Raw genomic sequence first — 13,903 nt, 5'->3', positions numbered from 1 at the left:
CTTTCCTATCAAATATGGCCTGACTATAAAAGAAAGTTTATAGCTCGTTACCATATTACTAATTTACCATCTTTTCCATGTTGCTATGAGGACATATCTTTTCCTTCCAATCTGACTCAAGAATGCAATTAACACTTTCTTTTCTTTTATTTTAACTCGAGAATGTCTTTGAAGCATATAATTTTTTTCCTTTCTTCCTCTATCCAATCTTATCATTTCTTATCCTTGTATTTTAATCCCGAGAATGCAGTGTTAATGATAACTTAATTTTTAACATTCCAAAAAATCAAACTTTCTGGAAATCCTCACAAACCTACCAGATTTTATTATCATGCACTGCATATGAAAATATGTTTTTTTTTGTTTTAATGTATTTTTATTGAATATTTAAGTTCATCAATGTTCTCACACGCTGAATATATAATTAATTACATTAAAATTTTGAATTGTTAATTTACTTATTTACGAATTTGGTTTATGTAACATCCCACTTTCGACGATAATAATAAAAGAAATTTTGTTTATTTAATAATGCGTTATTATCTAGTTTGGATAAATGAAACATTTGAGTGTGGGCTTGGACATTAAAAGATGGAATAAGGGATGGTGATGGGTCTTAGGTCCATGGGCTTAAGGGTATATAAACCCCCTTAAACCACCTTAAAACCCTAAAATTCTCATTCTTACCTCTTAGCCTCCATACAATCTCCAAAACACACACAAACACCTTCCCTTCATCTTGGACCAAGATCCGAAGGAAAAGACCTGAGCTCGTCCGTGTTAGAGCATCATGATGAGCAAGACATACATCAAGACTAGATCGTGTTCATGAAACCAATTCGTTTAAGGTACGTTTTATAACGAAAACTTGTTCGTTTATGCTCGGCTCAATTGGTACCCATAGATCTATACAAATGATAAAGATAAGCTAAACGTGAGGATTCTCGTTGAAATTCGTTAACTTTTAATGGGTTAATTAATCAAATGTTTAGCCGTATATATGTATATATATCGATCAAACGCACCATTTAAACGTAATGTTTTGATGTTTGATGGATTAGGGTTTGTAGGCAACATGTATACGAACCTATTAATACCAAATTTGTGTTGTTTCATCGCGATTTGAAGGTTAATTGCAAATCTGGTGCATGTTGACTATTTTTGTTCATATCGATTTTGACTTTGACAGCTGGAGTCAAAGATTGGATAATTTCTGATATCCATTTGTTATGATAAACGAATGGTTGATCATTTGTTAAGCAGTCATAGCGAATAAGATACATTCGTATGTGTTGGTAACAAATGAGCCTCCCATTCGTCCTATAGAAGTCACGAATGATCTTATTCATTCGTTATCCATTCATTCTCCATGATGAGACATCGAATCAAACCATTCGTTATAGATACACTCGTGTGTTCTTGTAACGAATGAACCTCCCGTTCGTTCATAGAAACCACGAATAGTCTACTCATTCGTTATTCATTCATTCGTCCTGATGAGATAACGAATGGAACCATTCATCATAACGAATGGAACCATTCGTCATAACGAATGAGATAGAGGTTTGACTATAGTTGATTCGAGGACTTGGAGAAAACATTATCAAGACTAATAGGATATTCGCAAAACGAACAATATATTTGTTTACTTGTATTCAATTTGTTTTGTATGAACAAGATGTGTTGTTTATTGATTTTTATGAAATAAAATGACTTGATTAAATATTGTCGCTTTAATAGCGTCTTGTGTATTTGGGCAATCGTTATCAAGACTATCTCGGGTATTATTAGAGTTTGGTCCCTTTATTCTCTATCTCAGATATTATTAGGGTCTGGTCCCTTTCTTCTCTATCTCAGATATTATTAGGGTCCTGTCCCTTCTATCTCAGATATTGTTAAGGCCTGGTCCCTTCTTTCCGTGCAACCATACATACGCTTCTTTACACGTACATTCTATTATATACTTTTACACATACTCTTAATCATTCATATATATATCATTCATGCATCTTATGTAAACCTCACCTTTCCTGGCGATACGTGCAATATCTGAAGATCGTTCACATACCGACAAGCATTCATTCATAACTTCAATCATTATCACATAAATATCATAAAAAAAGTGGCAAAAGACGTCATTTATGTTTGCATGGTTTTTCAATGGACGTCCTTTGGCCAACTTAATGACAGAAAACATCCTTTTATGTTCAAAAAACGTTGCACGGTTCGTCCTTTTAACTAACGAGTTGGTGGTGGCCGGAGTTGATGGTGTTGAAGAAGATGATTATTACTAAAAGATGAGTCTTTAATCTAATTACATAAATAGTTTTTAAAGGGGTAAAATGACCACACTGCCCTCATGTGCCTTGCACGTGACCAAATTTAACAAAAACAATTAACTGAGTTAGTGCCAAAGGATGTAACGTGAAAGAGATTTGAAACATAAATTATGTCTTCAGTCATTAAGTTTGCCACAGGATGTCCATTGAAAAACCGTGCAAACATAAAGGACGTCTTTTGCCATTTTTTCTAAATCATATAAGGCATACACTTACCACTTAAGGTAAGTGTATTAACTAATCACATCTAGTATGCACACAGCCCCGAAAACATAACAAGGAAATGGGCTAGAAACTCACCTGAGTCCTGTTACGTTCACCGTTAATGGTTATTCATTTCTTTAGGTGTGCACGACTAACTGTTTAATAAACACAATATCAAATACTACTCTAGTCATTCTTAACTGCTTGCTTAATTAGTCTTAAGCGTCTAAGCCGGTTTTACTTCATTGATCCCTAACTGGTTAGTTAATCATTATACATTGACCCCTTGAGGTATTTTTCATTAATTTATAAAGTCCAAGGGCTTCTATGTAATTAAACCATTAATTCAAAGTCCAAGGACCTTTCTGTCATTTTATCAAACTTCATTCGTCCTTTGACCCTTAACGAATGGGAGCTCATTCGTTGACTGGACTAACGGATGAGCATCTAACGAAAAAGAGCTCATTCGTTAATCTGGACTAACGAATGACCTCCCAACGAATGAGGGTTCTATAACGAATGGGCTCGTTCATTTTGATCTGGCTAACGAATGGATCTTCCAATGAATGAGGGTGGTTCATTCGTTATTTCTCCACAACGAATGGCAGTTCATTCGTTATTCTTCCTTAGTGAATGGTAGTTTATTCGTTATTCTTCCTTAGCAAATGGGCATAGCGAATGGCAGTTCATTCATTACACGTGCCTAGGGTTAGGTCAGAGAATGTCAGAACATTCCCTGACATTCCCTTATCGCCGGCACCGCCTTCCAGGGCCGTCATTACCGGAAAACCCGCCGGAAAAGCGAGATCTCACTTGTTTTTCCACCTTTCTTCACCTTTCGTCACGTTTAATCCGTATTCGAGCTAGGGTGACCCCTAAGCTCGTCTTTCCATCAGTTTATACCCACTTCCATCCAGACCTCGTGACTTTAACGGTTGAGGGTGTCGGTTCATCGTTTCGCGACTAGATCTAGTGGGTTTGGATCCATATAAGATCATATTATCGTACAATCAATGCTCGGTTTTTCCTTCTTGGTTTCGGTTAGAGAAAGAGAGAAAGAGAGAGAGCTTAAGTGTGTGTTCTGGGTGATGTATGGAATGAGTGGAAATGGATGGATTAATGGATAATTATAATTTATATACTATGAGTCATGGGCTTAAGCCCATGGTCTTTCTTCCTTCCTTATTAATCCAAGTCCATTACCCACATTTATTTAACCCAACACAAGCCTAACTTATAATAACTAATATTATTATTTTATTAACCGAAACAGGAAACAGGATGTTACAGAGTGAGGATGGAGCTTAAAGTCAGAGAATTGTGATGGTGGCATATGATTTGAAATTAGGGTTTCTTCACTAAAACCCATGAAATTTTAGAAGAATATTTTTTTAAATAATAAAAGATTGGTCATGTTTTTTATCTTATACTCAATGTCATTGGTTTTTTGTTTTTTAGTTTTTTAATTTTTTTGTTTTTTTGTTTTTCCAGAATGATCTCATTATGAACATTGAAAATTTTCTACTATTAAGAAGAATCTTAACGGTTGCCTTCGCCCAAGGGTGTTCAAAACCGGATATTCAAAGTTTCGAATATCTAAACTTTGGATATCCAGATCTTTGGGATAGTGAATTTCACTATACGAATCCAAGATTTCGGATATCCGAACGGATAGTGAATCGGATATCTGAAAAATCTGGAAAAAAGAAAGAAAAAAAATAATTGTTTTAAATATAAACTTACAGCATCTCAAGAATCCAAGTTTTATAATTCAACAAATTAAACACAAATTGTTTAAAATACAAACAAACAACTAACAAATCTTTGAAAAAACCTGTAACTAACAATCCAACAAACTAATAGCAACCTAAAATACCTTATCTAGATGGAGAATGGAAAGACATGGTGGTGGAGGGCTGGAGTAGGTTGCATGAGACGAGGTCTGGAGGTGGTGGGTGACGATGTTCGGCAGGTGGAGGTAGTGATGGGCAAAGGTAGGAGGTCGTGTCGTGGTGATAGTGGTGGAGCCGTGGAGGAATTAAATAGAGAGCGGGGATGGAGTGTAGAGCCAGAGAATTGTGATGGTGGCATATGATTTGAAATTAGGCTTTCTTCTAATATTAATTGATATATAAATTGAAATACTAAAAAACGAAATTAATGAATCGTGTAGTTCGGATATCCAAAAATCCCAAAAGAGTTATCCAAATCCGAATTTTCGGATATCCGAAATTTTGGCTATTCGAAAATCCGGATAGTTTGGTGTCGGATAATTCGAATATAGATTCGAATTCTTTTGGTGGTGGGGCCAGTTGGGGGGGGGGTGTTGGGTCTTATTCGGTTGGGCCTTGAATAAAGGGGTTTTTTTTAATGGTGATGATGTAGTAATGTTTTTGAGTTTATTAACCCTTATTGAGTGGGTTTTTGGTATTTTTATGACATGACGTACGTTTAGGCATGTTTTTGTTTTCCGGAGTATGCTCTTATTTTTTGATAGAATTCAATAGACTTTTTAATCCGTAAAAATGTATTAATGAAATGACATGCTGAGTTTGACTCTTTACATTAGAATCGGCCGCCAATTTCAACAGAGAGCACTAAGGAGAATGGCCTTTGGAAACATTGGCCCATATTTCCGACTAAACAACAAACCATAGCCATATAGTTATACTTTTAGTCCAAGTTACTTAGTTTGCTCTTTTGGATATTGGTGAATCTAATTTTATTTAAATAGATGGTAAATTTAGTAATTTACTACTTTGTTTTCACATGTATTTCACATCCAATGAGTTACGATCCAAAACTAACAAAGTTAGCGTAAAGAATGAAATGTGTTACAAATTCAAAATATAAAAGATGATTAGAATGCTTTTAAAAAAATACAATTTTATATATAAACTTATAGGAAGGGATGATTATAGTAACTTTTTCTTTTCCTTAATATATTATTTGTGTTTTGTCAAAGTAGAAATCCAATTTTGTGTGGTTCACAAAGTATTTTCTAAAACAAGACTCAACCAATCATCTACCGATCTTCATTGGCACAACGTACATAAACTTACAGAAATAAAATTAGAATTTAGAGAGAAATAGAGTTAATTTCCACCACCCAACTGCCGCTTCAAATACATTCTTTACCGGCTAAATTTGGTAATATCTCTCTCTCTCTCGATCTCTCTCTAGATGTTCATCGATCCCCAATTGGTTACAGTTTTTTGCTTCTCAAATTTCTCATTATATTCATATCAACACATGTTATTCAATTTCCCCTTCCAATCTCTTTCTCTCTAGGGTTTGTTTTCTCATCACATTTGCTCAAATCATTTGAATTCCGGGTTAATTTTTTAGAGGAACTAGAATATTTATAGATAGAATTAGAACAACAACAACAACAACAAGGAACAACAAAATTTGTTGAGTCCGTGTGAGTCTTGAATAAATTTCCATTTTCACTTACAATATCATTTGAAAACGGTTTTTAAGGAAACAAAGTGTCTTACGCATGCATTTGACATCTTCCTTCATCTTCAAAACGTCTTGAAACATGGCATCAGAAAACCCTAATAATTCCACCCAACCATACCATAAAATCAACACAAACGTCCCCATTCCTCCAGCACCGCCGCCACCGCCGCCAAATTCGTATCACAAAATCAACACAAACCCCATCCCTTCAGCCCCTCCACTCCCCTCATCATCAAAGCCTAACCGACCATCCTCGTCTTCATCATCATCATCGGATAATGCCGATAACACTCCATCCGAATCAGCTGAAGACACCATCATTTCCGTAGCGGGCGCATACCTACATTTAATCGATAAACACCACAGCGTGGAGCTAGCAATAGGGAATTTCTCGATTATTCAGTTACGCCAAGACAACAGTGTGATTGCGATCCTAGCCCGTGTGGGCACCGAGATTCAATGGCCGTTAACGAAAGACGGTGCATGCGTGAAGCTAGACCGTACACATTACTTCTTCTCGGTTCGGGCACCAAAAGAGCACGAGGACGACGATGACATGTTGAATTACGGATTAACAATAGTTTCCAAAGGACAAGAGGAGGTGTTGAAAGATATAGATGAGTTGTTGGACCATTACAGTCGGTTTTCGATCCAGATAGTGGGTGAAAAGAATGGGGCTTTGGATGTATCAATGGCGGAGAATATGAGTCCGCATGATTTGATATCTGAGTCCAAGAAGCAGGTGATGGAGCGAAGTTGTAGAGCTTACTGGACAACATTGGCGCCTAATGTGGAGAATTATGGCGGGACGGCTGCGAAGCTGATCACGGTGGGTTCGGGGTGAACAAAATCACAATATCATACACGAACACAGAGATGTAGGCGGCAAAACACGGTGACAAAATCTTATTAATCTTCACCCAAACCAGAAAACACCCAACCAAACCCTAGAACTTAGAAATCTCTAAGTTCTTTCAATACAAGAAGTTTTGATCAACTGGATATCTTTATCAGTTGATCAATTACAGAAAATACAAATGAATTGAACTAGAAACATACATAGGATTATTGAGAGAATATATGAAAAAATTAAATCTCTAATAACTTGTGCTAACCGACTTAACAATCAGATCTTGAACCCTTGTTATATAGCAACCATTTTCACATTAGCCCCTTGTCACATTTTCAACTTAAGTCCCTGCACTTCTGACCAAAAAACAAAAACACTCAAAGTTTATTAATAAATGAATAATAGCATATCCAGTTCACTAGTATGAATGAATACTTAGATATTTTTAACACGGGGCATCTGGTGAAAGGGATTTTATGGTGTGGTGATGTGACAGTCGATAGAATGAAGTGGGGGAATGAGGTTTTGAAGATGAAGATTGGACCTGGACATGATAGAGGAGCAGTTAGTCCCCAAACTTTGAAGAATATAAGAAGGTGTTTAGATTTTTGAATATGCATGTGTTTGCAAGTTAATTGATGATGGTGGTGGTTTTTGTAGGGTTAATAAGGTGAAGAAGATGACGGAGAAAGTTGCTGGCGGAATTCTTTCGGGAGTTTTAAAGATTACCGGATACTTTGGGACTTCGGTTGCCAACTCTAGACTTGGCAAGAAGTTCTTTAAATTTCTGCCCGGAGAAATGGCGCTCGCTACTTTGGATGGATTTGGTAAGCACACTACACATATACGTACTGGTGTTTTTTTCATACTTGTTTTTGTGCACTTGCATGTGACCTTACTTGAACACGTTCTATAGGTTATGCTCTATAGGCTCATATATACATATTATTCTTGATTCCTAAAAAGACTAAGGGCAATCATGAAAATGTAAGCTTTCATCAAGGAAGTTTACAAAATAGCCTTGATTTTATATATTTTTTAAAATTAACAAGCAAACATAGGGTGACAAGTGTCTTTAGGCGCAACAGATTTCAATCTGTAGTATATTGGATCTTCTGACGCTACAAATTCAATCATTTGGACGCAACAAATCCATGCATGCATGGCATAACAATTTGTTGGAAGTAATTTCTGACTCTAAGTCACAAATCGGTAAACTTGAGGGGCCAAGGATGACAAGTCGGTCATAGTTGGTTGTTTTTCCCAATTGTAGTATAATTATAATTGGTAATGTCTTGGCTAGCAAGTTAGGTTAGTCTATATAAACCAAGTCATGGTTAGACATTATAGGTAGTGTGGTGTGAAATGCAACCGAGTTAGGGTTCATCCAAGAGGCACACACGAGATGTAACTGAGTTAGGGTTCATCTAGATGCAACCGAGTTATGGTTTGAGGGTTTGTAATCAGTTTTTAGAGTGATAATTTCTCATTAATATAAACGAGAGTTATTCGTTTAGTTTGTGTGTTGATTATCGATACGGGACTTGACAATTGACTAATTCATTGGTAGTATACGTCCTTCTTTGATCGGTGAAAATAAATAAAAATGTCAAATAACTATTTTTCGTAACTTCAGAAGTCAAGTTTATTTTGTTAACATCCTCTACCGAAATATGAATATTGTCGTGATTTTCCATTTTATTAAACATGTTATCATGACTGTCAGTACGTCTTAATATGGTTAAATGGCTGTAGACAAACATCTTACGTTTATATATTGCACATGCAGGCAAGGTTTGTGATGCTTTTGAAGTTTCTGGAAGGAATGTAATGACAACCTCATCTACCGTAACCACCGACATTGTGACATACAAGTAAGTCCTGAAAAAGAAACACTAATTCAACCGATAAACACAAAGTTTATGTTAATGATGTTTATCTCGATATTATTATCATGAAAAGATATGGAGAAGAGACAGCTAAGGCAACAAATGAAGGGCTTAACGCAGCGGGTCACGCAGTAGGAGCTGCGTGGACGGTTTTTAAAATAAGAACCGCAGTGAACCCGAGAAGTATGATAGCACCATCTGTTCTTGGGAAAATGGTATTAGAAACGCAACCGAAGAGATGAGGGCTAAAGCCATCAAAGATATGAAACCTAAAGAGTCACCTAAAAAGCACAGGTATACTTTCTGCAATTTAAACACAAAATTATTATCAATGTGTTAAGGGTTCGGCTGGTTTTAACAGGATTTTGGGCTGGTTCTCAGTCCGTGAACCAGCCGTACATATCCTAAGCCGGTCGAACCATAAACTTGGAACTAATACGTGAAGCCAGCCGATTAGGCTCGGTTTCAACTGTTCATTTGGTTTTAATGATTATCATATCAGTGCTGATATCTATATTAATTTTTGGAGCAGATTGAGACGATGTATTTGTATGTGACTTTCCAAGGGTCGGGTGATGGCCTCTTTTTCTCTTTACTTGTTTTCAAATTGGTTCATTGTATATAGGAGTAACATGTAGAAAGGTAGGTGGTTAGTTGATACTCCAATTCATTTTCAGGTAAATAAATGTATTTTTTTTTTTAATTATTGAATTAGTTTTCTAACTCTCATTTGTGGTTTCATGATATTTTTTGAAACCTCGTGGTGGGCATTTCGCATATGACGCCCATGTGGTGGTCTGTTTTTTCCAATCTATCAAGACCAACTCCATTTCAGTTCCTATTTTTCTTTCTCGCCTCCAACCTCAACTCCATTTCCGGTGAGATCCATAACCAGGCCGAGAACTTCGATTTTCCGGTAAGCCTGCTGTGATTACGCATTATGCAATTCGTTTTATGGAAATGATGATACTTTATGAGCACCGATTTCTTGGACGGATGGCTGTCACGATGATACGGTTTTTGACGTGGCAACTTTTGCTGCAGTCATGATACGGTCCTGTTTGACTCACATATCTACTATTCCTTTTATTTGGTGCTTGGCTCTGTTGTATTTGGTGTATTATATGCTATAGATGTTGTGTTTTTGTTGGACTTTTACACGTGTTCTTATTGCTTTACACATCTGTCTTGTTGGTCCATATTGTATCAGAGTTGGAAAAGCAACCGATTTGACATATCGGGAAAGCGTTGCATGTTTTATAGCATATGTATCCAAATCTTCAAAGATTGTAGTTGAAAAGTTAACTGTTCCTGTAACAACAGCATAGTCAATTGAAAAGTTTTTGCATACCAGATCTTTGTGTTTGTGTGTTTTTTAGGTATACCTATTAGTAATATATACTTTAGTATTATATATTGTCATTTATATCTTGATTTAGTCTCCTAAAATAGTGTCTATGTTGTTAGGCAACTATTCTATTTATTTGGGTGTAATCTCTCATTTGAAGGCAATCAATATTGATTACTTTCATGGTAATCAGATCCTAGGTTAAACCACCAAAAATTTTCCCACCACCGTCACCATGGCTGGAAAAGATGGAGATGACTCGTCATCCTCCGGTAGCAAAACCGACACCCAAAACAAACCATCCATTCACCCAGCCTACAGCGTCACCTATATCCAATCAAAAATCCGTACACTAGATGGCAAAACCACAACCTATTCATCATGGGTGAAACTTTTTAAACTCCACCTTAAAGCCTACAAAGTTCTTCACCATATCGATGGCACACCACCTCCCGCCATCACCGATCCCACATATGCCGAATGGTCGGAGCTAGATGCACTCATCCTTCAATGGATCTTCTGTACCATATCTAATGACATCCTTGATCGTGTTCTTGAAAACGATATCCCGGCACGAGAAGCCTGGACCCAGATCGAAGATGTCTTCTTAAGCAACAAGAAGGCTCGTGCGGCGGCTCTTCTCCACGAGTTTACTCACACCACTCTCAAAGACTGCGCGTCAATGGATGTTTACAGTCAGAAGCTTAAAGACATCAGCCGACAACTTGCGGACGTCGGCAAACCAGTTGACGAATCTTCTCTCATCATACAACTGGTTAACGGTCTTCCCAAAGAACTAGACACCATTGGTACGATAATTAATTTGGGAACACCATCGTGGAATGAAGCCCGCGCCATCATTGACCTGGAGATGCGTAGACTATCGGCCAGAAACGAGCTCTCTGCTAGCACTCATGGTGACTCCGTTTTATACACTGCCCACGGCCAAAGAAAATCGGACCCGGCACAATCTAATGCGGGTTCCGGGAAAACCTACCCATGGAGCAATTATCGCGGCAACAATTATGACCCGAACTTCAACTATCGAATGGGTCGAGGAGGTCGGGGAAACCGGGGGTGCGGGGGCAGAAACAACAACAGCAATGGTCGAGGCTCGTACGGGCACCCTCCACACCAAAATACTTTTCAGCCCAACCATACAACCTACCTAACCAACAGCCCAATACTCAATCCACATACCCATATAACCAACCCATCCAGTCCTATAACAACACTCACGGTTCAATCCCGCCTACTCCTTACCCGTCCGCACCTTTCCCACCAGCCTCTCCCACCCAATTTAGCCAAAACACAGCCCACTACCAACACCACCCATCCCAAGCCCACTTTGCCGGTCCATCGCAGCATGCCCCGGCCCCGGCATTTAATGGCCTCAGCCCAAGTGACATCGGTGCGGCTCTAAACAACATGCAATTGAACGCTCGAGACCCGTACTGGAACATGGACACTGGCGCCTCCTCTCATCTCACATTTGATTCGGGTAAAATTTCTTCTCCCTTGTCTGTTTCTTCTAATCCTATCTTTGTTGGTAATGGCCAACGCCTATTAATCAATGGCTCCGGCAACGGCATTTATACCCTACCGAATAAAACCTACCAACTAAACCAAATCATTCACTCACCCCAAGTTATTAAAAACCTTTTATATGTTCGTAAGTTTACTATTGACAATCAAGTTTCTGTTGAATTTGACCCTTTTGGTTTTACTTTGACGGATCTCAAGGAAGGACGCCCCCTTTCCCGTCACAATAGCACCGGTGACCTCTATCCGTTCACCCCCCCGGCCTTTGCTTTGATGTCTTCCTCAATTACCACCCTCTGGCATGATCGGCTTGGACATCCCGGCGCGAACGTGCTAGATTATCTTAGTCGTTTTCTTATTATTAATTGTAATAAGACTACAAAGTCATTTTTTTATTCCTCTTGTCATGTTGCGAATAGTAAACGGTTACCTTTTAATGATTCACTTTCCATTACTCTTCGTCCTTTTGACATTATACATTGTGACTTATGGACTTCACCCGTCCTAAGTAATTCTGGTTATAAATACTATATGGTTTTGATCGACAATTACACACAATATGTTTGGGTTTATCCGCTTAAATATAAATCCGACACTTTTCCTACTTTTTGCAAATTTCATAAACTAATCCAAACACAATTTAATACATCGATCAAAACATTCCAGTGTGACCTTTGGGGGAATTTGATAACCATGCATTTAAACAATTTGCCCAGTCCAATGGTCTCGTGTTTCGCTTCTCTTGCCCTCAAACCTCGCAACAAAATGGCAAATCCGAGCGCATGATACGCCGCCTAAATGACATCATTCATACGCTCCTCATTCATGCTCACATTCCTTCCGCTTTTTGGGTCGAAGCGTTACACACGGCCACTTACCTTCATAATATTTTACCCTCCAGGCGTCTCCACTTTCAACCTCCTGCTTTTGCTCTCTACCTTCGCCACCCAACTTATGACCACCTACGGGTGTTCGGGTGCGAGTGCTACCCAACTCTCTCCGCCATTCAACCTCATAGACTTGCCCCCAGATTGGTCCGTTGCATCTTCCTTGGATACCCCGCAGATTTTCGTGGGTATCGGTGCTACGACCCCGTCACCGGTCGCGTCCATATTTTCCGACATGTCACATTCAATGAAACCTCGTTCCCGTTCACAAACCTCACCAACACCTCACCCACCACCTACTCTTTCCTTGACGACTCCCCTCGCACTCATCATACCTTCCATCCCCCTACAACAAACACCCCACTCCAGACGGAACCCAACCCTCACCTCACCGACCCACCACCTCCTGACCCGGCCCCTCCAACCACCCCAGCCCCTCCAACCACCCCAGCCCCAAACACCAGCCCACACCCACCAACAAACACAACAAAGACTGTCCCTCTATCCCAAACATCTACTACCATGCCCTCAATCCCACCACAAACCTCAAACCAACCTCCCACCTCCCAAAATACCCACCCCATGCAAACTCGAGCAAAATCCGGTCTCCATCGTCCCAACCCCAGATACAACCTTGCTTCTACAACGAACATCTCCCCGGTCCCCACCACTTATATAAAAGCCTTGTCGGATCCTAATTGGTTACGTACCATGAACAACGAATTTAGTGCATTAAAAGAAAATAGTACATGGGTACTGGTTCTGCGACCAGCAAATCGACCGGTTATCCGGTCTATGTGGTTATTTAAACACAAGTTCAATCAGGATGGTTCCCTTGACAGATATAAAGCACGACTGGTATGTAACGGAAGATCCCAAACAGTCGGTATTAAGTCTGTCAAACCGAAACCGAAACTGAATTAACTGAAAAACTGAACCGAAGCATTAACCGACGTTTAATTTTTTGTTTTTTTGAAAAATCGATTTTTCGGTTTCGGTTCGTTTTTCTATACAAAAAAAACCAAACCGAAACGAATTACTGTGATGAAGATTATAAAAATGATGAAGACTTAGTTTAAACTTTGAATATGAACAAGATGATGGATGAATATTAGAACAAAACTTTTTAGTGTTTTTTTATTAAGAGTTTTGTTGAATTTTAAACGCTATTACTCTAGCAACTTTTTATTCTTATGGTCACACGTAACATGCTTCTATTTTTGTATTCAATATATTTGTGGTACTCTAATACACTCTTATAAGCTTAAAATTAGCTTTATTTTTATTTTTTATTTTTTTTGCAATGTCTACACATAATTGAAAAACCCGACTATAACCGAACCAAAACCAAAAATAACCAAAAACCGAAACCAAAGGGT

General features: G+C 38.4%; 2 protein-coding genes and 1 pseudogene across 2 annotated transcripts; all 3 read left to right on the top strand.

The window, feature by feature from the left end:
* The first annotated feature begins 6,087 nt into the window (after positions 1–6,087).
* On the top strand, positions 6,088–6,852 carry LOC143622220 (protein EARLY-RESPONSIVE TO DEHYDRATION 7, chloroplastic pseudogene; annotated as a pseudogene).
* Positions 6,853–7,362: 510 nt separating this feature from the next.
* LOC143622219 (senescence/dehydration-associated protein At4g35985, chloroplastic-like) lies at positions 7,363–10,075 on the top strand. The gene is made up of 5 exons (XM_077093420.1): positions 7,363–7,454; positions 7,519–7,685; positions 8,648–8,732; positions 8,821–8,962; positions 9,881–10,075. Exons 1-5 carry the CDS (start codon positions 7,363–7,365, stop codon positions 10,073–10,075), a joined length of 681 nt encoding a protein of 226 aa, XP_076949535.1.
* A 55-nt stretch (positions 10,076–10,130) lies between these two features.
* Positions 10,131–13,396, top strand: LOC143622242 (uncharacterized). Its single transcript, XM_077093436.1, has 2 exons — positions 10,131–11,742; positions 11,773–13,396. Exon 1 carries the CDS (start codon positions 10,331–10,333, stop codon positions 11,516–11,518), a length of 1,188 nt encoding a protein of 395 aa, XP_076949551.1. The 5' UTR covers positions 10,131–10,330; the 3' UTR covers positions 11,519–11,742; positions 11,773–13,396.
* Positions 13,397–13,903: the final 507 nt, after the last annotated feature.

This window comes from Bidens hawaiensis, unplaced genomic scaffold (genome assembly GCF_021521415.1).
Source record: "Bidens hawaiensis isolate Kalapana, Puna unplaced genomic scaffold, B.hawaiensis_p1.1 tig00003115_1, whole genome shotgun sequence".
Classification (NCBI taxonomy): Eukaryota; Viridiplantae; Streptophyta; class Magnoliopsida; order Asterales; family Asteraceae; genus Bidens; species Bidens hawaiensis.
This window is presented reverse-complemented; position numbering and strand designations above follow the sequence as displayed.

Coding starts and splice junctions, on each gene's coding strand:
- LOC143622219 (XM_077093420.1), top strand. CDS start 7,363: ATGAAGTGGGGGAATGAGGTTTTGAAGATGAAGATTGGACCTGGACAT. Junction 8,733..8,820: donor ACCGACATTGTGACATACAA/GTAAGTCCTGAA, acceptor TATCATGAAAAG/ATATGGAGAAGAGACAGCTA. Junction 8,963..9,880: donor CATCTGTTCTTGGGAAAATG/GTATTAGAAACG, acceptor TATATGCTATAG/ATGTTGTGTTTTTGTTGGAC.
- LOC143622242 (XM_077093436.1), top strand. CDS start 10,331: ATGGCTGGAAAAGATGGAGATGACTCGTCATCCTCCGGTAGCAAAACC.